This window comes from Dasypus novemcinctus, chromosome 29 (genome assembly GCF_030445035.2).
Source record: "Dasypus novemcinctus isolate mDasNov1 chromosome 29, mDasNov1.1.hap2, whole genome shotgun sequence".
NCBI lineage: Eukaryota > Metazoa > Chordata > Mammalia > Cingulata > Dasypodidae > Dasypus > Dasypus novemcinctus.
In genome coordinates this window covers 22,189,345-22,215,644 of record NC_080701.1, presented here as the reverse complement: position 1 = coordinate 22,215,644, position 26,300 = coordinate 22,189,345, and the positions used below count along the sequence as shown (strand labels likewise).

The 26,300-nt window shown below is 35.6% G+C and overlaps 1 protein-coding gene across 3 annotated transcripts in view; it reads right to left on the bottom strand.

Annotated features, from left to right (window-relative positions):
• The window catches only part of LOC101438304 (A disintegrin and metallopeptidase domain 3-like), a 116,545-nt gene that overhangs the window by 45,332 nt on the left and 44,913 nt on the right, over positions 1 to 26,300 (bottom strand). For 2 of the 3 annotated variants that reach the window (XM_058289867.2, XM_058289868.2), the window contains exons 7-12: positions 22,849 to 22,914; positions 16,925 to 16,996; positions 16,514 to 16,680; positions 14,955 to 15,036; positions 14,185 to 14,321; positions 9,317 to 9,503 (exon numbers count right to left, since the gene is read on the bottom strand). In XM_058289867.2, the coding sequence (XP_058145850.1) occupies positions 9,317 to 9,503; positions 14,185 to 14,321; positions 14,955 to 15,036; positions 16,514 to 16,680; positions 16,925 to 16,996; positions 22,849 to 22,914 (711 nt within the window). The remainder of the gene's footprint in view (positions 1 to 9,316; positions 9,504 to 14,184; positions 14,322 to 14,954; positions 15,037 to 16,513; positions 16,681 to 16,924; positions 16,997 to 22,848; positions 22,915 to 26,300) is intronic. The other variant, XM_071212665.1, reaches the window with a different exon arrangement.

Here is a 26,300-nt window from a genome sequence, read left to right as displayed (position 1 = left end):
AAAATAATGGATAAACTGGACTTGACCCAATTAAAAACTTACGCTCTTCAAAAGACAACATTAAGAAAATAAAGGAGACATTGAATGTCCAATAAGCACATGAAAACATGCTTACAATAATCTGTCACTAGGTAAATCAAATTAAAACTTCAATGAGATACTGGTACATATTCAAATAACTAAAATAAAAAATACTGACAATATCAAACGTTGGGAAGTATAAGGAACAGGCAGCTCTCTCAAATAGATGGCTGAAACATAAAATGATATCATCATATAGAAAACAGCCTGGAAAATTCTTACGAATTATCAGTAAAATTAACATATGGCCAAACAATTAAACTCCTAAGTATTTATCTAAGAGAAGTGGTAACATATGCCCACACAAAGATCTATACATGAATGTTCCTTGACTACATTTTTCCTAATAGTCCAAATCAGAAACACCCAAATGTTCTTTAATATATGTGTGAAGTCCTTCCAGTGTTCGAAGTATCACTGCACCCAGCACAACCACTAAAAGCTTTTCTGATTTCTCTTTGGTAGAGATTCTCATCCTACACTAAACTTGATCCTCTGTCCAAACTCATTTTCTAAAACATCCCTTTGAGAAAAGATTGGTTGGTACAGTTCAATTCACATAAAAATAGTTTGATCTTTTCTGGAATTTTAATGTATTATTTGGTGCTTCTACAGCTCTCTGCTTTGTATTCATTTCTATGAAAGGAGGTATTTATCTCTGCAGTAACGTTTTTGTTGTTGTACTTGTGTCATCTTGTCGTGTCAGCTCTCCGTGTGTGTGGAGCCCTTCTTGGGCAGGCTGCACTTTCTTTCGCGCTGGGTGGCTCTCCTTATGGGGCGCACTCCTTGCGCGTGGGGCTCCGCTACGCGGGAACACCCCTGCATGGCAGGGCGCTCCTTGCGCGCATCAGCACTGAGCATGGGCTAGCTCCACACGGGTCAAGGAGGCCCAGGGTTTGAACCGTGGACCTCCCATGTGGTAGGAGGACGTCCTATCCATTGGGCCAAGTCTGCTTCCCTCTGCAGTAACTTTTATAAAGCATTTTTATTGAGATATATCACATGCCACACAATCTATCCAAAGTGTACAATTAATGGTTCTTAGTAAAATTGCAGTATTGTGCATTCATCACCACAAAAAAATTTTAGAACAGTTTCATTCTCCAAAAAGAAAAACTCCACACCCCATAGCCATCACCTCACAGTTCTGCTATCCTTCCCCAACCCTACATAACAACTAATCTAATTCCATCTTTATAAGATGATTTATATTTACGTTTTATATAAACAGAATCATACACTATGTAGTACTTTGCCTCTGGTTTCTTTTACTTAGCATCATGTGGGGTTTTCCCCCCTGATATTAACACCTTGTAACATTAACATACATTTGTTCAGTCACAAAGAAAAAGTCTTACGTATGCAATATTACCCATATTTATATTTCACATGAGGTTTTACTATGCTATACAGCATAGCAACTGAGATTTAGTAACTATATAGTAACAGATAACTTATGGGTGCATCATTTTGATGATGGGGTAGAATTTCCATTTATTGAAATACATAGATTGTAGATATACAATTTAATGAGTTTGACAAATATATACAAGATATATAATAATTCCTATCAACCCAGAAATTTCCTACATTTCTCCTCCAACTGAATCGAATAATTATGTAACCTTCTGATTTCTATCACAACAAATATTTCCCACTATTGAACATCACATCAATGAATCATAGATTATGGTTTCTTTTTTATACAAATCAGTTTTATGGATATATAGTAATAAACATACAATTCACCCAAAGTGTACAATCAATATACACTTTGTACAATCAAAGTGTATAATCACATAGTTGTGTGTCCATCACTTCAATCATTATTAGAGAATTTTAATTATTTCAATAATCATAATAAACAAAAATCAGACAAAAAATTTCCTCGCTTCTCAATCTCTCTATGCTTCCCCCACTGTACATAGCTGTGTTGTTTCTAGCTACTCTACCCAAAGTGCATAATCAATGGATTTTAGTAAAATCACATTGTTGTACATTCATCATCTCAAAATTTTAGAACAGTTTCATTACTCCAAAAAAGAAAATTCTACACAACTTAGCATTCCTCCCTCAGATCTACATAACCACTAATATACTTTCATATTTATAAATTGATTTACATTTACATTTTATATAAATGGAATCATACAATATGTAGTACCCTGTCTGGCCTCCTTTACTTGGAAAAATGTGGGGTTTTTCGTCTAATATTAACATTTTCTACTATTAACTTGCATTTGTCCAGCTTCAAAGAAAAATGGTCTTATATATGCAATTCTACCCATATTCAAATTTCACGTAATATATTTATATTTCACATAATAGATTTAGCTCATAGCAGGGCAATCATAGAGTATTTTGTCGTTTTGTGTCTGGTTTGCTTCACTCAAGATATTGTCCTCCAGGTTCATCCATGTTGTCATATGTTTCACAACTTCATTTCTTCTTACTGCTGCACAATATTCCATCATTTGTGTACACCACAATTCGTATATCCATTCATCACTGAACGGACACCTGGGTTGTTCCCAACTTTTGGCTATCATGAATAACATTACATGAACATGGGTGTGCAGATGTCTATTTGTATCACTGGCTCAGTTCCCCTGGGTATGTACCTAGCAATGCAATTGCTAGGATTCATGGAAAGTCTATATTCAGCTTCTTTTGGAACTGCCTAACAGTCCTCCACAGTGGTTGTACCATTCTACATTCCCACCAACAGTGAATAAGCATTCCTATCTGTCCACATCCTCTCCAACATTTACAGTTTTCAGACTTTGTTATCAGCCAGTCCAATAGTTGTGAAATGATATCTAATTGTAGTTTTCATTGGCATTAGGGATATCCCTAATCTCTAGTGATACTGAACATTCTTTTTGTGTTTCTTCACCATTTGTATTTCTTCTTTGGACAGTTGTCTTTTCAAGTCTTTTGCCCATTTTTTTTATTATACCCCCCCCTTGTGGCTTTTTGTGTGCTGTGTGCTCCCTGTGTCCATTCGCTGTGCATTCTTCTGTGTCTGTATTTATTTTTATTTCCCCTTCCCCTTTGTGGCTTGCTTGCTGTCTGCTCTCTTGTGTCCATTTGCTGCATGCTCTTCTGTGTTTTTGTGTGTCTCCCTATTTTGTTGTTGCTGTTGCGTCACCTTGTTGAGTCAGCTCTCCACGGTGCTCTGTGGCGTCTGTGGGCCAGGCAGCGCTCGGTGACTAGCACCAGGCAGTGCTCGACAGCCTTCACAAGGACGCCCCGGGACACAAACCCAGGACCTTTCATATGGTAGATGGGAATCCAACTGATTGAGCCACAGCCACTTCCCTGCCCATTTATTAATCGGATACTTTGTCTTTTGTTGAGTCGTATGATCTCTTTATATATCATGGATGTTAAACCCTTATCAGATATGTGATTGCCTAATAGTTTCTCCCATTGAGTCGGCTACATTTTCACCCTTCTGACAGAGTCCTTTGAGGTGTAGAAGTGTTGAATTTTGAAGAGGTCCCATTTATCTGTTTTTTTCTTTTGTTGCTCATGCTTTGGGTATAAGTTTTAAGGAACTACTGCCTATCACAAGATCTTGAATATGTTTTCCTACGTATTCTTCTAGGAGTTTTATGGATGTTTTATATTTAAATCCTTGATGCATTTTGAGTTAGTTTTCGCATAAGGTGTGAGATAGTGGTCTTCTTTCTTTCTTTTGGATATGGCTATCCAGTTCTCCCAGGACCATTTGCTGAATAGACTCTTCTGGCCCACCTGGGTGGGCTTAACAGCCTTGTCAAAAATCCCTTCACTGTAGATGTGAGAGTCAATTTCCAAGTTCTCAGTTCGGTTCCATTGGTCAATCTGTCTGTCCCTTATGCCAGTACCATGCTGTTTTTACCACTGTAGCTAAGTAATATGCTTTAAAGTCAGGAAGTCAGAGTTCTCCAACTTTGTTCTTTTTTAAGACATGTTTTTTGCTATTTGGGGCCTCTTACTCTTCCAAATAAATTTGATTATTTGCTTTGCAGTTTCTGCCAAAAAAGCTATGTGATTATTATTGGGATTGCATTGGATCTGTAAATAAGTTTGGGTAGAATTGACATCTTAACAAAACTTAGCCTTCCAATCCATGAACACAGAATGTCCTTCCATTTATTTAAGTAGTCTTCATTTTTTTAGAAATATTTTGTAGTTTTCTGAATGCAGGTCTTTTATGTCCTTGGTTAAGTTTATTCCTAAATATTTGATTGTTTTAGTTGCTATTATAAATGGAATTTTTTTTCTGATTTCCTCCTCAGATTGCACATCAGTAGTATATAGAAACACTATTGATTTTTGCATATTAACCTTGAATGCTACTACTTTGCTGAACTAGTCTATTAAGTCGAGTGGCTTTGTTGTGGATTTTTCAGGATTTTCTAAATATAGGGTCATGTCATCAGTGAATAGTGAAAGGTTTACTTCTTCCTTTCCTATTTGGGTGCCTTTTATTTCTTTGTCTTGCCTAATTGCTCTAGTCAGAACTTTTAGTATAATATTGAATAAAAATGGTGACAATGAGCATCCTTGTCTTGTTCCTGATCTCAGTTAGAAAGCTTTCTGTCATTCACCATCAAGTACAAACCTAGGTGTAGGGTTTTCATATATGCACTTTACCATATTGAGAAAGTTTGCTTCTATTTCTATCTTTTGAATATTTTTCTCAAGAAAGGGTGCTGTATTTTATCAGATGCCTTTTCTGCATCAATTGAGAGAATCATGTGATTTTTCTTCTTCAATTTATCAATGTGGTTTGTTACGCTAATTGATTTTCTTGTATTGAAACACCCTTACATACCTGGGATAAAACCTACTTGATCATCACGTATAATTCTTTTAATGTGCTCTGGATTCGGTTTGCAAGTATTTTCTTGGGGATTTTTGCATCTATATTCATTAGAGATATTGGTCTGTATTTTTTGTGTGTGTAGTATTTCTATCTGGTTTTGGTATTAGGGTGATGTTGGCTTCATAATAGTAGTATTCTTTTATGTTCAATTTTTTTGGAAGAGATTGAGCAAGATTGGTATATAAGGTGGCTGCAAAAGAGATTCTCTCCAGGGCTGGAGAACAGAAGGGAAGCAGCTGTCATTCCATAACACAAGCAATTTTGTTGATCTGCTAATTGATGTCACTGGAGTGAAGATTCCTCCTGAATCTTATTTCAGTTTCTTTGACTTCTGGTCAAAGGGTGTGTATATGTTCAGTTATATGGCAAATGGTCCTATCAAGGTCAGGGGCAACAAGAATGGAAAAGGGTTTCAGTCCATCCTTGTGTGGTGCTGACTCGATGTTCATGGGGTTCCAGCCTGCTTGTGATCTTCCCTTCCTGACTGCTAGCTTGTGGACGTCAAAGAAATAATGACAAAAAGCATTCCAAACTTAGCAAAAGACATGAATCTGCATATCCAAGGAGCCCAGAGAACACCAAATATGACAAACATGAAGAAAAATAGAACCCATCATTTATTGAATGCAAAGAAAAAGATGCAATGTGTTACATATAAGGGAGTCCCAATTACCTGGACCGATGATTTCTCATCAGAACCCATGGAGTTAAGAAGGTGGTAGATGAAAATACTCATAGTTTGAGAGAAAACAACTTCCAAACAAGAATTTTATACCCAATGAGATGTTTTTCTCTAAACTGAGGGAGATATTAAGAAGAAGAAACAAAGTTTGAGGGAGTACATCAACACCATAACTGCCCTACAAGCAATGCTAAAGGGAGTTCTTCAGACTAAAAAGAAAGGACACTAGACAGTGTTCAAAGTAGCCTAAAGGAAAAACGACCAGTGCTAAAGGTAATCATTTCAGTAATTATGAATGCCACTATTGTAGTGTATTAGTAAGTATGTATCTCCACTGAATACTTGCTACAGGTGCTAAAAATGCAAATGCATAAAAAGTAATAATAAAGCTATAGTTTTGGACATATGATATACAAAGATATAAGTGGTAAAATGTATTTTTTAAGAAGAGGGGTATAGAAACAATATATGTGTATGTTACTGAAGTTAAATTATTATCAAACCAAATATGATTTTTATATAGATTTAGGATTTTAAATTTTAACCCCATGGTAACCACAGAGAAAAAAGATTTAATGGGAAGTGGACTAGGCCCAGTGGTTAGGGTGTCCGTCTACCACATGGGAGGTCCATGGTTCAAACCCCTGGCCTCCCTGACCCATGTGGAGCAGGCCCACGCGCAGTGCTGATGCACGCAAGGAGTGTTGTGCCATGCCGCGGTGTCCCCGTGTAAGGGAGCCCCATGCGCAAGGAGTGCGCCCCATAAGGAGAGCCACCCAGTGCGAAAGTTCAGCCTGCCCAGGAATGGCACCACACACACAGAGAGTTGACACAACAAAATGACACAATGAAAAGAAACACAGATTCCTGTGCCGCTGACAACAACAGAAGCGACAAAAAGAACACGCAGCAAATAGACCCAAAGAACAGACAAGGGGGAGGGGGAGGGTGGAGAGAGAAATAAATAAATAAATCTTTAAAAAAAAGATTTAAAAACATAATCAGAGAAAACAGAAAAGGCATTCAATATGGTACAACACATAAATAAAATAATCTAAATATAAAAGTACACATTAAGGGAAGAACTGAGGGGCAAAAAAGGCATAAGACATAGAAAGTCTAAATAGCAAAAAGGCAGAACAAAGGTCCACACAATCAGTAAAGAATTTAAATGTAAATGGATTAAACTCTCCAATCACAAGTTCAGAGATGGGCAGAATGGATAAAAAAGCATAGCCTGAATATATGCTGTCTGCAAGAAACTCACCTTAAATTCAAAGAAATAAGGAGATTGAAAATGAAAGGATAGGAAAAAAATACATGTAAGTAGTAAACAAGAAAGCAGAGAAAGTTACACTAATGTCAGATATGTCATAAACTGTAACAAATGGGACAACTGAACAAGAAGGCATAACAATTATACCTATATATGCACTGAACAGCTGTGCCTCAAAACATATAAAGCAGATACTGACAGGTCTATGTTAATAACCAAAGATTTTAATACACCACTTTCAAAATGAATAGAACATCTAGTCAGAATATAATAAGGAAATAGAAGACTCGAATGATACTCTAAACCAACTAATCTAAAACACATATATAGAATGCTTCACCCAACAACAAGAAACAACACACATTCTTCCCAAGGGTAAATGGATCATCCTCCATGATGGACCATATGTCAGATCACAAATTAGTCTCAATAAATTCAAAAACATTGAAATGACAAAATGTCTATTCTCTGACTACAGTGGAATGAAACTAGAAATCAGTAACAGAGGGGGAATAGAAAACACAGAAATGAGAAAATTAAAGAGGAATTTACAGGAAAAACTAGGAAATATCTTGAAGAGATTGAAAATGAAAATACAACATTCCAAAACTTATGGGATCTAGCCAAGGCAGTGCTGAGAGGGCCATTTATAGCACTAAATCATTACATTTAAAAAGGAAAAAGACTTCGGACAACCAGCAAGATGGTGGCAGAGTAAGGTGCTCCTAGAGTCAGCTCCTGTTACAGGGCAGGTAGTAAACACCCAGAGCTATCTGCAGCTAGCTGAAACACTTGACTGGGGGCTCCAGGAGGTCAGAAGAGCATCCTGCAACATCTTTGAAGGAATGGAAGGAGGAGACTGCCCATCTGCAGAGAAGACTCATAAGTAGAGTGTTCCACGCCCTGGAGGCCAGTGCCCATCCTCCACTGGAGCACAAGCTGCCTCAGAAGCTGTTCTGCGGCTGGAATTGACAGCTCCACTTCCCAAAAAGGGGGGAGGAAGAGACAGTTGGGCACCAACTTCAGCTACTGATGAGTAAATTCAGTGGGCTAAAGTATAATCCTGAGAACAGTGAAAGTTTGAGCCTGTCAAAGTCAGAAAGAGGCCAGGAGCTGCCATCTTAACTCCACACTTGGCATGAGGGGATGTGGGGTGGACTGGGATCCCAGTGCTGGTGGGGACAGGCTTCTTTCCATCCAGGTCAGATTGCAAGTCTAGCCTAGCCCCCAATGCTACCTCCAGCAGGGAGGAAGCTGCAGGGACCTGCGCCAGCCTCTCCACGAAATTACCAGCCAAGCCATGGAGGCTGGTGATTATCTTACTCTGGTGGCAGAGCCACCCCAGGAGCTATTGTGTGGCTGGAATTGGAAGCTCCATTTCCCAGAAACAGGAGAGGAGGAGATAGTTGGCTGCTGATTTTGGCTACTGAATGGTAGAATCAGCTGGCTAAGATATAACCCTAGGAACAGCTGGGGTGTGAATTTGCCCTGGTCAGAAAGAGGCCAGTGGCCACCATTTTGACTCCACCCCCAGGTGAGGGGAAGCCAGGACCAAAAATTACAGTAATGATAGGAACTGGTTTCTTTCACCCATATTGGCCTGCAGCCCTAAGCTAGGCTTCAGCCTCACCTCTGGCAGAGAGGAAGCTTGTGGGCCCTGCACCAGCCTATCCAAGTAACTGCAGGTACCTTTGGCTGGCACAGATTGTGTCAGAATATTAGGCTATACTTTTATAATGTTCTAAAGGGAAAGCTAATGAAAGTATAATAAAATTTTATAAAATATGTTGTTGAACAAAAATTCTGGATTGCATTTACCAGTTGACTAGAAAAAGAAAGAGGAATAAAGAAGAGTAGGGCAATGCATGTATCATTGTTATGTCCTTCTTAAGTCATTTTCATTTATATTAATGAACCAAGAATTATGATTAATCCAATTCTGTGAAACCAGGTTAAAATAAATGAAGTCCCCACTGATGCAAGACCTGAGAGCAATAGATGGGGAAGTAAACAATAACCATTCAGAAACCTAGTGAATAAATGCAATCATTTTGGAGGAATTCAGGGGACGATTCAAGTGATGATTAGGCTATTGATGCTACTGGTTTTTATCTTGTTAGTTATGAGAGTACAGAAGAGTGGTATCATTTTTAATGACTATATAATGAAGATAATCTTTATGCCAGTCTGAACTTACCCCACATTCAATTCTTTACAAGGTTCAAACCCAGGATGAGTCAGTTGTCTCATGGTCCATATATCCTTGTATTAGATATGCGATACACTAGAGCAGCATTTGAAAAACAAGATCTTCCCCTATTACACTGCATCGATATTTATAATACTAAATGAATAACTAAAAAACAAATATTTTGAAATACTACTAATATTGGTCACTAACCTCTGGTAAGCCACAATCGCATTGCTCTGTACTTTCCAAAATTCCATTGCCACAAATACTTGTGCTTACTTTAGAAACCATTTCTGTAGGTGTTTTAATCTGAAGACATTCAAATGCAGGCTGTGACACTGTACGTTTATATTCATCCATGTTGCAACTGCTAAAAAACTTTACACCATGGGAATGTCTAAAATTAAATTACAGTCCTCAGATAAATGGAATAAAGTCAATATTAATGTAATACACAATAAGGTAATGTAAGTTCTATACTACTTCACTTAGATGAGGCAAAGCAAGAATGTTTTCATTTACTTAATATATGTTCAATTCTGATTCCAATTTACTTTTTAATTTTACTACTACCAAGAAAATAGAAATTAATTTTGCAAATGGAAAAACACCTTGACGAAAGTGGGAAAGGGCAAAGACAAATGAGTTTATATGGCTAAGAGACTTCAAAGTGAGTCGGGAGGTCATCCCAGAGGTTACGCTCAGGCAAGTCTCAGCAGGAGCTCATTGACTACCACAGTAAATATTGACTCACATAGCAGCACTCCTGAGGACTCTGGAGATATCCAGACACGATAGGCAGGGCAGATACTCAGGAGTTTAGTGCCCTGCCAGTGGGCCCTACTTTGGAATTTATGCTTCCCACTGTGACAGAGTTGGACTCAGTTGTGGTTTCCCTACACATGGCTCTTCCACCCCTTCTATTGAACCTACAGTTAGTACTAGAGTTGATAGGTATATGTCCAAGAGACTTAAATCTTTGGGCTTTCCATTTGCCAGTCGAGCCCTGAATCTCAACAGAGTTGCAACACCTACTCTTGAATTCATTGAACTCACCCAGGACAACTAACAAGGAAATGATGATTGACAATGACCATCCCAAGGAACAGAGAGAGTCTGCAACTGCAAGCAAGATAGTCCCATACATCTGCCCCATGGGATCTAAGCCCCCTCTCAATTAGAGGCAGAGTGGGCATCACCATAACAGAATCTTCAGGATAGGGGAATGAACGATGGATTTAAGGAGATTTACTGCTATTCTACTATAGACTTACTGTTATTCTAGCAATGGAAGAACTTTTATCATGGATGTGGAGGTCTTGAGGGATGGGAGAGGGAAAAATAGGTGCAATATGGGGGCATTTTCAGGACATTGAAATTGTCCTGAATGACGCTGCAATGACAGATACAAGTCATTATATATCTTGTCATAACTTACAAAATTGTGTGGGAGAGAGTTTAAACTATAAGGTAAACTATAATCCACACTTAGTGGCAATGCTCCAATGTGTTCATCAATTTTAACAAATGTATCACACTAGTGAAGGATGCTGTTAATGTGGGAAAGTGTGGGAGGGGGAGGGAGTGAGCCTCGCAGGAATCATCTACATTTTTCTTTGTAACATTTATGTTATCTAAGTATCTAAAAAAACGTTTTCCTTGAAGTGTAGGGAAAAAAAAAAAAGAAAGGAATTTCCTTGGGAAACCATAGGTGTTTAGAGAGACATATCTTTTGTTTTATAGAAATCTGTTCCATGTTTCACTATTTTTTAAAACTCCCAGTTGGTCTTACTTCGCAATATTATTTGTTTTTAAATCTTGTAAACAATAAAGGCCTTATATGGTTTGTTTGTATTTAAATCTTACTGTTAATACAGTTGTTTGCCCCCATAGAATGTGCTTGTCCTTAAATCAATAGCAATTTAGTGTGCCTCAATTCTAATTTTCTAGACCAAATATTCTGTAGCCTATATGAATAAGAATATAAGATAATAAGATAAATAAATAAAAGCAATAAGTTCGTTTCTACTAAAATTTGATGTAATACTTCAGTCAGGTTACAACATCTAGCTACCAGAAGAAGTTAAGATGGGGTGGAAAATGTCCTTCTGTGGTAGTCATGCAATTTACATGAGTGACAATGAGTTAAAACACAGAAAGATGCTTAAGCACATAATAAGCCCTATTTAAATGTTTCCAACTATTATTATGTTCATTATTATAAGAAGCATCAATACATTAAGAAAACAGAACATACTGGGAAGTTTATATGGAAAACTGAAGGAAAAAAGACAGTTGATTGTGTTAATGAAAAAATCACGTGTTCTTTGGTAACAAAATTAATCAATTAAAATAATACAGAAGTGTATGAAACATATTAGCTCTAGATTATTTTTATAATTATCAACTTGTATTTTAAGTGTACTGTTTGATGAGTTTTTACTTGATTTTGTAACAAACTCAAACCCACAGAAATAATGGAAATATCATATAAAGAATAAATTTTGATTCCTGACCGAGTTACTAATAACGTGCCAACACATTGCCCTGATAATTCTAAATATTTTTCTGTGTAATCCTTACACAGAAATGAATTCTCCTACATAGGCACAATAGACCCATCAAAATCAATACATTAAAGATTATACATTAACAACTCTAATCCTCAGACTCTTCTCATACTTCCACAAATGTCATTGTATTGGAGTTTTGTAGTGAAAGGATCCAGTTCAGAATAAAGCATTACATATAAATGTCATGCCTCCTTAGTTTACTTGCCTATGTTTTTGTTGACTTGTATGACCTTTAAATGTTTTATGATATTATTTGGTAGTGTTCCTCAATTTAGGTACATGGGATGTTTCTTCATGATGAGATTAAGGTCGCTGTCTTGGATATGCATTCATATCAGTATGGACTCACACTTTCCTATTTTACCCAACGGGTTATAATCTGTTACTATCAATATTGTTTTTGACACTCAAGTTGCCCCAGATTTGAGCAGTGGGAACCCCTTCGGATAGACTTTTTTTCCCTTTGATAAATTTCCATCATTCTTTGAGCACCTCCTTATTTCCTGAGATAAGATATTCCAGTTTGTATTTTCTTTAAGTGTTGGAATCAGTCATTTTCCCAACATGCACTGGTTCCTGTTAGTAGAGAATAAAACCATGCTCTGGGAGGTACATATAATCACTTTTATCAGATTTCTTAAGACACAGACCAAGGCCATACTACCATCTTAAGAAGTTTCCACAGTGCCATTGCTCTCAGCTGCAATTCACAAAATCCCCACTACATTAGTCTCCTGTTATGGCACAATGTACCTGATCTTCCAGACCTAGTGAAGACAGCCAGGTCTTGGGGCAGATTACTTTACTGATTTCTGGGTTCCCTGGTTTGTAAGGTTTTCAATAATACTTTTGTGTCCCTTCTCCCACCTCCTACACAGTTGTATTATTTTTTTTTGTCAATGGATTAGTCCCACAATTTGTTACACTATATGTTATATACATACACATGTTTGGGGAACATGTAGTATGGTCTTTTGTTGTATGTTTGTGTGTTTTCCTGGTTGTTCTACTTTGTATGAGAATTTGGAGAGGTTATCATGCTGATGATTTTACCTCACTGTTGCCATTTTCTCCCCGTATTTAAAACTCCTTCCTCCCTGTTTCCAAGCCTCCATACTATCTCGTTCTTGTACTACCAGTTTCTTCTGCTCCTTCTCACCCTGTGTTGCTTTTTTCTGCCCTGTTCAACTTGTAAATCTGACAGTTACTCAAAGCTTGCTCTTAAGCCACCTTTTTTTATTCTATAACTTCTAAACAATCTCATCTTTTTACATGTTTTCAACTCCAGTTAAAATATGCTGATGGATCACACATCTTAAATCTCTTGCCTTTTGGGAACCAGATCCATTATTTAACCCATATAAGTAACAACTCTATTTGAATGATGAAGAATACCCTAAATTCAACATATACAAAATGTCTGAAGTTCTTCCCACTTTTAATCTTGCTTAAAATATTGGCCTTTTAACATTTGTTAATAAGATATAATACCCAAAAGCCTAAAAATAATTCTTGACATCTCCCTTTCTTTCATTCCAATAAACTAGTTCATTATAAAAATCCTCATCTCCAAAATATCACTGTTTTTCTCCCCTGATATATTTTACATTCATTTTACAAGATAATCTTTTATTATTCTTACTATATAAACCTATTAAAATACAATTTTCTATATTTATCATGAAATCAAATTCGCATATCATGACTGCTTGTTATGGCTCTTTCCTCCCTTTCCTATATTAATATCATGGACTTCCTCTCCTGACATCATTCTTTAGCCCCATTGTCTTTTACTTAATTTTTCCCTCCCTCAATTGCTTTCCTTCAAATGATCATTGAGTATCTCAAGCTAATTCCCATGCAAGTATCATTTTAAGTGCTGATCCTGAAAAGCTCTTCAACAAGCTCTTTATATGACCAGATTAATTTCTTCTCTTGCAGGTCTCAATATAAGTAGACATACTACCTAAACCACCTTATCAGATACAATTCTTTCTCTCCATATAGTCTTCATAATAGTACCTTACTATTCTTTCTTGGCATCTGTTGCAAGCAATTCTTATTTTGTTTATTCTTATGTCTATTTTATATTTTCTGTCCTTAATGGAATAACATATTTAGGACAAATCTATCTGTTTTCGGGTTTTTGTTATTGTGTGTGTGTTATTGTTGTTGCTTGGTAAGGCCAATTAACACTACACTTGGGACACAGTAGATCCTCATTACAAATTTAAGAAGGAAGGAAGGAAGGAATTTCCACTTAAGACCCTAATTAACTCCAGGTAGTCATCATCAACATCCACTTTCTTTCCATACCATAACATTCAGAACTACTTAGTGCACTTTCCTTCAACAACTTATACTCATGTTTGATAACAAGTTTTATATAAACAAATATATATTTAATAAAAATAATCAAGTTCTTTTGCAAGAGATTATACACCAATGGCTAATATAAATATTTTTCCAAGAGAAGATGTAGATTGGACCAAAGTATCACCTTACATTGCTTCAGGATTCATTATGCAGGTAGTTCCTGGACAGTAACAATTGTAGACATCATCATATGTTAATCCCAGACTAATTCCAAGCAACTGTGCCATAACAACTGAAAATGCCTCTAAAGTTACCGACTTGGCATACTAAGTAGAAAAAAAAAGAGAGAGAAGAGCAGCATTGTTGTCTAACTTACTTTTTCACACCTTCAATCTTCTGAAGCACTTTTGACCATATTACCTAATACAGTTACAAATTTCAGAAAATGATAAATGAAAACTAATTATTTTATTAAGATCTTGGGGAAAAAATGAAATAAATTGTGTTGCTCTTTGTGAGTAACAGTTCTTTTCAAACAAATGGTTTTCAGTATAATAAAGTAAGATCAACCCAATCATATATTTTTTAACTTTTTATTGAATTAAATTCCAAAATAATTCAAAAACATTTTCAATATTTGGAACATTGTCTCAATAACTATATTATTTTTCAAGTGAACACTTGGAAAATACAATCAGATTCTAAAGTATTGAATTCACAATTAGCTTCGAACTCAAAAATAATTTTATGAGAGTCAAATTAAATGGAAGACTAGTGTAGTACCATGTGAATGGAACTTCTTTTGTTTTAAAAAAAATTTTGAGTTTCAAACTTTAAATAAGCATTTTATAAATATTTGACAAAATTATGTGAAGGATACACTGCATATAATTTTATTTCTAGAAATAGATGTTAACTCTTAAATGTGATATAATTGCTGAAGAAATAAAAATGCATACCAGAGCAATTCCTGCAGCAAAGTTTGGATTGCATGCCATTCCATGATACGTTGCTCCCACATAATTAGGATGGTCCTTATAACTAAATAATAAAAATATTCTTATGAATGAACATATTTTAAATGATGAATAACTTAATGATCTTTTAAATATTGGATTCCTCAGTAAAGTCATACTTCCTTTAAAACATGGATATTACATATCAGGTCTTATGCTTCCAATCATTTTGCATTTGGGTAATTTTTCTTAGTTTCTATAAAGATAAGTTCTAAAGATTTTAACATTGTATGTTACATACACCAAAGCATAGAAATACCTAATCCTCACCAAATAAATTATCATTGTTGTCATCACTGGAATCAAATAACTGTAAGGTGTAATAATCAGGATATGCTAATGGTCATAATTTGTCCACAGTGAAACCAGAAAGTTGGTGGCGGACTTGGCCCAGTGGTTAGGGCCGCGGTTCAAACCCGGGGCCTCCTTGACCCGTGTGGAGCTGGCCCTTGCGCAGTGCTGATGCACGCAAGGAGTGCCGTGCCACACAGGGGTGTCCCCCACGTAGGGGAGTGCACCCTGTAAGGAGAGCCGCCCAGCACGAAAGAAAGTGCAGCCTGCCCAGGAATGGCGCCGCCCACATGGAGAGCTGACACAGCAAGATGACACAACAAAAAGAAACACAGATTCCTGTGCCGCTGACAACAACAGAAGCGGACGAAGAAGATGCAGAGAACAGACAACCGGGGTGGGGAAGGGGGAAGGGGAGATAAATAAATAAATAAATAAATCTTTAAAAAGGTAAAAAGAAAATTTACAAGAAGTCTTGGATTCAGGAAGAAGGAAAAGGGCAATGGAATATGCAGTAGACTCGCTAGGTAGAAAAGAAACAGGGTGTAGGAAGTATCCTCACTTCTGAATCTCCAAACCTAACCTTAGATTCCACGAGAAATACCAAGAGAGTTATAAATATATTCCTTATTGCTTAAAATCTTTAGGATTGTGTTTTCGTTTTTTGCATCAAAAAAAAAAAAAAACAAATTAGTGCAACAAAAACCTATTTTTTAAAAACCTTGAAAGATTCAGAGAAAAAAAGTTAAATAGCTCCATTTTAAGTATTTCTGGTGACCATGGGGATAATAAAGTAGTCCATTTCACGTATGAACTATTTTAATGTCTCATGTTGTATTCAACATTATACATTAGCATTGCATTGTTAATTAATATTATGTTTGTTTTGATATTGAAATGATGGTTTCAATTCTTTTTCACAGAGGAAAACTGTTAAGAAAAACACAAATGCCCCATGCTTACCCTGAGGCCCTCTATATGTTCCATACCATTACATTCCCATTTCTTCTCTTTGAGAAGAATGAACTTCCATGATTTAATGTCTCATATTGTTATCAAATTTTTACATTTTGCATTTTACTGCACAGTATATGCACATTCCTCTTTAAGATATCCTTTTATGATACATTTTAAAATTTGCATATAATCTTAATATTTAGAATATCAAATAGTTTGATAACTCCCATAGCGACGTAAAACAAAGTGCTTACATTAAGAAGTATGCCATATCAGAGGACCTTTGAGTCAAAGATTTTTGTTTCCATGACAAAAAACGTTGGAGTATATCATCAGCATTCCCGTCCGTTGAAATCTTATTTTTGTCTGACCAGAACTCCAAATAAGATAGGGTAACAGTCATTTTAAAGTGGGAAAATATCTGAAAACAGAAGATTCATGCTATGTGGTTTGGGGCAATAAGAAATATAATTTTAAAATACCACTTTAAATCTCTATACTTAATGTATTTTAAATTCCCTACATTTTGGAGATCTAGTTTTTGGTGGATGAGACTAGATGGCAGGACTATACGTTTTATAAAAATGCAAATGGTTTTCTATATAGACAATTTTAGTGTATTGATAATAATAATTAATATTTAGAGGTGAAACATAAATACTTACAGTATTGAGAAGACCAAAGATATGGACAACCTTTTCAGTTGCAATTGATATCTCAGAGCCCATATAATCGAACTAAAAGAAAAATTCTGTGTTATATCACTAGTGAAAATTATTAAACTACCATATATAAAATGGATATAAAGCATAACATTTTAAAATGATTCAGTGCTCTGGTGAAGGAATAGAGGCAGAATTAAGATTTATCAAGAATTTACTTAATATGAGGCAGAAATCTAGGGACTTTACGTATTAGTCAATAATATTAAAATGAGATCGTTTTTATTATTTTCTTCTTTATAGATATAGGATGGAAGAGTAAGGTTCCAAGATCACATCGTTAGTAAGTGTGAAAATCTCATGATTGAAATAAATTTCTAACTGAGGCCTATTTTATCTATTATAGTATGCTGCTGTTATTTATCATTTTCTCAGTAAGATAACCATATACACTGGCTAAACAATGTGCTTTTCAAAACTAGAGTCTGAGTATTGTAATAGTGAACAATTTCAAGACTATGGCCTTATTCAAGGAAACAAATATTATTATTATTTACTCCAAAATTCTACATGTGCACCAAAAACATGAAAAGTGGCAGCTTGGTATCTTCGATAATGTCCACCAAGCCTGCAGAAGACTGTTGACAGAAAATATAATGGAGTAGATAGAGTTCCTTTAGACAGAGACAAAAGAAATCTTTTCCTTCTGTTCTCTGAGCTCCATATTGCGGGAGATTGGTCACACTTTGCTACTTCTCTGTAAGCTCCTCCAATAAACCATAGTGTATCCTTACAACAGGTAGCACGTGTGCTGTGAATGAAGGTGATTTTTCAAGGCTAAACATATGAAAAGCAAAACGGTGGAATGCAAAAGTATAATTTTGGAAATGAATCCAACTATATCAGTTATCACAAAATATTAACGGGCAAAACTCTATTTCAATAACAAAGCGTACCAAAAAAACCACAAAACTTTACCGCAGGTTAAAATAAAAGCCCTTAAAGTACAAGGTCATTGTTGATAATGGGGGGAGGTATGAGAAAAGTGTGCTAAATATATGCTATGGACCCTGGTTGATGGTAATTGCCTGATGATATTACCTCATAATCTGTAACAAATGTTCCACCACAGCGTGGTGTGTTGGTGAAGGGGTGCTGTATGGGAATTCTACACATGCGTATGATTGTTTTGTAAGTTCACAACCTCTGTAATAATATATTTCAAAAAATAAAACAGTGGGTTTGGGGGAAAAACACACCAACTATAAAATATGGACTATAGTTAGTAGTAATATTTTGACGATATTCTTGCATAGTTTGTACAAAATTTCACAGCAATGCAAGTTGGCGGTGGTGGGTTGATATATGTGACCCTAGTATGATGTTATGCACGTTTATTTTTAAATACACAACTTTTACTATATATTGTTTATGTACGTTCATGTAGGAACTATATACTTAAATAAAATGAAATTTAAAAACCAGTGCAGATGTATTTAGCACTAAGCAAAGTCTTTTGACCCTGGGGTAATGTGTTAGTGATATATAACAGAGTTATTGTGTTTTTAATCCTTTTCTTGTAAAAACCTGAATGCTAATATATCGTGCTATATTTAAATAGCAACTGTTCTACACCTCTGGGAAGTTGAAGGGAAAAAAAATGTGCTGCAAATGTTGGAAAACGGACTTTGGCCCAGTGGTTAGGGCATCCGTCTACCATATGGGAGGTCCGCGGTTCAAACCCCGGGCCTCCTTGACCCGTGTGGAGCTGGCCATGCGCAGCGCTGATGCGCGCAAGGGTGTCCCCCGCGTGGGGTAGCCCCAAGCGCAAGGAGTGCGCCCGTGAGGAAAGCCGCCCAGCGTGAAAAAGAAAGAGCAGCCTGCCCAGGAATGGCGCCGCCCACACTTCCCGTGCCACTGACGACAACAGAAGCAGACAAAGAAACAAGACGCAGCAAATAGACACCAAGAACAGACAACCAGGGGAGGGGGGGAATTAAATAAATAAATCTTTAAAAAATATATATATATATATATATATAATATATATATATAAAAAATTAGCTGCAAATGTTATAAATTATATATTGCTTATCTTGATCATGGTCAAACTGATTATGTTTGCTTCACTTGAAAGAAAGACATATTTTTAAGTTTGGGAAAAAATACGTAAGGTCATAAAATATTGAGTCAAAGGATGAAAAGATAGATCAGGAAAATACTAGACAAAAAGCTCATGCAGTTTTATTAATTTGAGTAATGGTCAAAAGCAAAAAATGCATGGGCATAAGGATTACTACAACAGGTAAATAAAACATTTAATTAATCAGAGCGATGGAAACATTATAAACTTGCTTATAACTAGTTTCACAGCTAGAAAATAGATAAAGCTAAATTTAACAGAATTATATGTTGACCATCACAGTAGGTGATTTTCTTAAACAGTTCTCTTAACAATTGATAGATAAGGTAATTATATATGTAAGGTTGGAAAACCCAAGCAAATGTTGGAAACAATGTATATGTGTAAGAGCTTGTATACAACAGTGAGAGAATGTCTCTTTTCAAAAATAAATGAAAGCTTTCGATAAATTGGCATATACTAGGCTATAAAAGAGTTATTTGAATATAAAACGTGTTGCTTAGATCACATTATGTAACCACAATGCAATTGAGCTAAAGTGAATGTGATAAAAGCTTTTTAAAACCAATGTTATATTTAATCACGTAGTAACTGTTCTGTGATTATATAAGAGAATGGCCATAGTCTTGTGAAAAAACACTGATGTTAAGGTCCACAAAGCAATTTGCATGTTATTCTGAAATTGAGAGAACATAGATGATAATGGGATAAAATATTAATAATAAATAAATCTGGATAAAGAGAAGGGAGATGGTATTTGCATTATCATTCTGCTAACTTTTTTGAGAGTTTGAAATTATTTTCAAATAAAATGTTTAAAATGTCAAGGTGAAATAAAGGTATTATTGGATAAACAAAAGCAGAGAGAATCATCTACAGGCTAAAGAGAAATAGAAACACAAACCTACAAGACAGGATCAGAGCTTTAGAAATGATAAATATAGAGAGAAAAATGAAGATTTTTTTTCTTTTCATAATTTCTTTAGACAAAAATTGACTATTTATTTAAAAAGTAAATTATCTTTCTAATGTACCTGAAATGCCCCATATTACACCGATTCTTCCCTCTCCCTCCCCTCAGAATCTCCCGTGACCATTATCTTTAAATCAGTGTTAAAAGTTCTTCTATTACTAGAATAATAATGTCTACCTAAGTTCATAGCGGCAGCCCCCTTATATTTGTTCATTCCTCAGTCTTGAGGATTTGGGGATGATGAGGCCCACTCTGCTGCTGACTGAGAGGGGGCTTAGATCCCATGGGGCAGATGGATGGAACTGTGTTGCTTACAGATGTAGATTCTGTTTTTCGATATAACATTTATGTAATCTAAAGCTTCTTTAAGAATAAAGAAGGGAAGTGGATTTGGCTCAATTGATAGAGCGTCTGCCTACCACATGGGAGGTCCAGGGTTCAAACCCCGGGGCCTCCTGACCCATGTGATGAGCTGGCCCATGCGCAGTGCTGATGCGCACAAGGAGTGTTGTGCCACGCAGGGGTGTCCCCCGCGTAGGGGAGCCCCACGCGCAAGGAGTATGCCCCCTAAGGAAAGCCGCCCCATGCAATAAAAGCACAGCCCACCCAGGAGCGGCACCGCACACACAGAGAGCTGATGCAGCAAGATGATGCAACAAAAAGAGACAGATTCCCGGTGCCACTAACAAGAATGCAAACAGACACAGAAGAACACACAGTGAATGGACACAGAGAACAGACAACGGGGCGCGGGGGAGAAGGGGAGAGAAATAAATAATACTTTTTTTAAAAAAAAGGAAAAAAATTCTCTTGAGGTTTATAGCACGTGGGATGTAAAATACACAAAACCACAAAAGATGATAGGGGCTAAATGGAATTTAACTGTTATAAGCCTCTTATATTAATATGAAGTGTAACATTAATTCAAGATTGGTTAGGATAAATAAAGGATGCTAATTGGAATACCAAGAGAAACTACTCAGAGGGAGAAAAAAGGCATAGGGGGAGAAACGCCAATATAAAAGATAAAATGAAATGCTAAAAATAATCCATTAATCCAAAGGAGCAAACAATCAATAGCACAAATAGAACACTAATAACAATGTATTATCCATAGTTATCTGTACTTTCAATAAGCATAAATCGGCTAAACACTGCAATGAAAAAGTAGGTATTAACTAACTAGGGGGGTAAAGAACAACAAATCACAATACCCTGTTTACCAGAAATACACTTTATAAATAAAAACAGAAAGTTTTAATCTAAAATGAGGGAAATACTAATCATAGGATGTCATAGAACACTCTTTTTCTTTCCATGCCCTTTTCATGTAAAATGCCTTTCTTTGATTATATCATTGATGGGGAGACAGTGGCCACGGGAGTTGCTGAAGGCAGGGAGAGGGAAAAGGAGGTGTGATATGGGGGCATTTTCAGGACTTGGAGTTGTCCTGAGTGATATGGCAGGGACAGATGCAGGACATTATACATCCTGCCATAACCCACAGAATGGACTGGGAGAGATAGTGTAACCTTCAACACAAACTATAATCCATGTTGTGTAGCAATGCTCCAAAATGTACTCATCAAATGCAATGAATGTACCACATTAATGAAAGAAGTTGTCAATGTGGGAGGAGCGGGGGGTGTGGGGAGTGGGGTATATGGGAATCTCTTATATTTTTTAATGTAACATTTTGTGTGATCTATGGATCTTTTTTTAAAAAGATAATAAAAAAAGAAGAAATAATAAAATGCCTTTCTTTGTTGTAAGAATGGTAAGAAGATATAAGCTAAGTGGAGTGGGGAAAATTTAATTTTAGTGACCTCAGGGAGGCAGCTGTGGCAGAGCATAATTCCAATTATTGGAATCCTGGTTTTTAGGCCAAATAGTAGTAGTCCTCATGGAACAACATCAAAAGTCTAAATGATCCAAAAAGGGAATCTGCTAGTAAATCCTATTAAATTGGAGTTTAAAATATTAATTGGACATTATATAAACATTAAAATTACATTGAAATAATATTTCATGAATATGTGAGAAAATATTATAAAATAGTTTTTAAAATAGTATGTGAAGGAAAGGTATACATACAATGCATTTTCTTGTCCTAAAATTGTGTGTGCATTTCCTGTATTATTTGTTCATCTATACTTTCCTGAAATTATTTTTTAATTAAATGATTGAAAGATCTAAAGATTTCCTTTTATGGGTAAAATCCACATTAGGATGCTCATGAAAAGATTTTGTACAAAATACTGGTGACAATGTACAAATCAAATTTTGTAAACTTACTGCCCATAAGTCTTTGCTATAATTGTGTTTAAAAAAATCTCCATTGCCAAATGAATATTCTTATGAATGATTCTTCCCACACACAACTTCAAACAAAACACAAGTGATTACAAAACATAAAGTAACATTATAAAAGATAATACTTAATAACAAGACTCTCCAATTGAGTAATAAATGCAATAGCTGGGCTGTTTAAAATGGGCATATGTTTAAGGAAGAGAGTTTTCACCAAGATTTGGGGTGAATACTGAAATAAATGTAGCTAGTTATAATCTAGGAGATTATACTCTAATAAAATCCTTCTGTAAAAAGACATACATTATTGCTAGAATTCTCTGATTTGGAAATCTCTATATAAACATTGCTTCCCCTATGTCAATGTAAAGGTAATTAACATTTCTTTATGTCCTGCTCACTGAGGCACATATTTTTGAACAGAGCAAAGGAAATTTCTATTTCATTTAATACTTGAATTTAAATACAAAAAGATGCAATTAAATTATCAAGTATGCATACCAAGGCCTTATCCATAACGATCAGTATTTTTAAATTTCTTTTCAACAGGTCAACCTCTGAATTCTTCTGTGAAACAAAGGACATGAGTTAAATAAAACATTTTCAAAATTCTTTTTTGTCATTATCACATACATGATCCACACATGCACACACATATGTATGTATACACAGAGAGAGATATATAGAGAATAGATATAGATATATAGAGATACATATGATGTAGTGATAGAGGTAGAGAGAGAGAATGATAGATGAACACTATGTAAATAAGCAGATGGGATTCCAAATGACAGTTTTAGGAGCAAATCAAAAGCTTTTCCTTTAATTTATATTCTTGATAATTAAAGACTCAAAAATTCACTGCAGTGAGAAGAGAATCTTATTTCCTTTCTCTCAAAACCTTCCCGTGTGTCCTCTGGGACCTCTCTTCCAAGTTCCATCAACTTTCTCACAAACGTTGCCTCTAGATTCTTGTTATTTCCATACTTTCAATTTTCTAAATCAACTTTATTGAGGTTTTGTTTACATTCAATAAATAAAGCCATTTTAAGTATACAATTAGAAGAGTTGCAATTAATGTATACATCCATGTATCAATTTCCACAATTACAATAAAGAATGTTAACCATCTCCCTCTTCCAAGGGAAGAGGCTAAAGGCAAACAATGATCTGCTTTCTCTCACTATTAGCTAGAATAGTCCCTTCTAGAATTTCATATAAATGGAATCATAGGGTGTACATTCTTTTATACATGGCTTCTTTCACTCAGCATTCACGTGTGTCATTGTGATTATTAATAGTTGACTCATTTTTATTGCTAAGTAGTGTGCCATTTTAGAGATACATTACAATTTGTTTATACATTCAACTGTTGGTAGTCATTTGGATTATTTACACCTTTTAATTATTATAACCAAAGCTAATATGACTATGTAAGTACAGGCCATTGTTTGGTTTTCTTGGGATATACCTAGAAGTGGAACAACTGAGTCATATGGCAATTGTGGATGTGTAGAGTAGGATGAAATGCCAAATTGCTTTTTAAAGTGGTTTGAATAATTTATATTCTTACCAACAATTAATAAGAGTTCCAGTTGCTTATATTGGATATTATGATTTTTTTCATTTTATCCATCAAGTTGGCTTACATGGCTATCTTATTACTGTTCCCTGGTGATTAATGATATTGAAAAATTTTTATGCTATTATTAGTCGTTAGGTTGGCAACACCCAAATTTCTTACTAGAAATTTTATATTTTTCCTTGATATTTAAATGTGTTTCAATTTAAGTTCTTTCCATAGTGCTGCTTAAGGATCAAGAGTCATTTTTTCCATAGAGATGTCCAGTTGTTCCAGCATCTTCAGTTCAAAAGATGATTCGTTATCTTTTAAATTTATAGGCATGTTTATGGAAAGTCAATCAATCAATCAACAACATGCCGGACTATTTCTGTTCTCTTTGTTCTGTTCTACATATATTGTTCACTGTTATGCCAACACCACACATCCTGATTACTTTAGCTCAATAGCAGAGTTCAGGCTGGCCAAATGTTTTAGGAAGTAATATTTTATTGGAACACAGCCACATCCATTTATCTAGATATTTTATCTGATGCTTTCAGGCTACAAAGGCAAAATTCAGCAGTTGCAATAGAGATCCCATTTCCTGCAAGCCTAAAATATTTACCGTATGGTCCTTTAAGAAAAAATAATGTATATCCTTGGGATGGACAATTTCATGTGTCAATTTGGCTGGGTTACAGTATCCAGTTGTTTGGTCAAGTAACTACCCTGATGGTTACTGTGAGGCTATTTCATGTATGGATCTAAATCATTAGTCAGTTGATTATATCTATGGCTGATATATCCACAATCCTCAAAAGAGGAGTCTCCTTATCTAATCAGTGCAAGGCCTTAAAAGGAGAACTGATGATTTCAGCAGTCAGAAAGAAGAATTTCTATCTCTTCTTCAAACAGCCAGATTCTGGGGAATTCATCAAAACCTTCACTGGAGTTCAAAACTCCTGTTCACAACTCCAGGCTTCTCCTAGGGAATTCAAAGTCACCATCAAGTTTCCAATTTGCACCTTGCCCTTCAGAATTCAGATTGGCAAATCCCCATGTTCTGTTCTGCTGAGCCTATTCCTATTATAAACCTCCTAATATTTAATATTTATATATTTCTCTCTCTCTCTCTCTCTCTCTCTCTCCTGACAGTTCTGTTACTCTTGAAAACTCTGACTAATACACTCAGCCATTTGTTCTTCTTTTTTAAACTGTTTGACTATTCTAGGACATTTGCATTTCCTTATAAATCTGAGAACTAATTTCTACAAAAATGTTTTCTGGAATTTTGAGTGGCATTGCATTGAATATATAGATACATTTGGGGGGGGTGGAATGGACATCTTAATAATGTCAATTCCTGTATATTTACCATTGTATTCTGTGACCTTGCTAAACTCACTTATCAGTCGTGATAGGATGTATGGCTATCCTTTAGGACTTTCTATGTAAATAATTAGGTCATGTATAGAAATGAAATTACCTTTTCCTGTCCAATCAGTATGGCTTTTATTATTATTGTTGTTATTATTCCTATTTCATTATCTAAATATCTTGAGGACAGAAATCCCTGCCTTGTTCCCAAAATTAGGGGTAAAGTATTATGTCAGATGAATTCACTATGTTAGCTCTAGGCTTTTCATAGATAATCACTACTGCATTAAAGAAGATCATTCTATTCCTACTTTTGATCATGAATGGGTGCTGAATTTTGCAAACACTTTCTGTATCTACTGATATGATCCTATGGTTTCTTACATAAAACTTTTAATAGTTTGATTCAATTCCTTTTTGGTTGTACTGATTTAAGTAATTTTGTCACACAGTCCCATCAGCATTATGTTCTCAGAATTCTTGAAAAAGAATGTTTTTCTCTTGCATTAACATTATAATAGGAACTTCACTATTCAAAAATGGTTGGGGTATTGCATATCCTCTATAGGAGTTATAGAAATTAATTCACTGTCCCACAGTCCTGCACTTTGTTTTAGCAATGGCCAAAACCAGTCTGAATCTGTCCACTTTTGTGAGTGACTTGCTTGGTGTCCAAGAAGCCCAAAGGAGGGCCCATTGTTTATTTATAAAGCTCCACATATAAACCACACTACATCTTGGTATTGCCAGTGGGTTTTTCCTAATGTACCTTATTTATTTAATAGACTATTTCCAGAGCAGTTGTAGTTTTACAGAAAAACTGTGCAGAAAGTAGAGAGTTCCCATACAGTCCCTCTCCCAGTGCCCTCCAACACCTTGCAGTAGTGTGGTGCATCTGCTACTACCGCTGACCCAATATTGACAATTATTAGTAACTAAATCACCTTTGAATTAACCAAAAATGCTAAAATTAAAAGTAATTTAACTAAATTAACTTTTTAATTTCATCAGT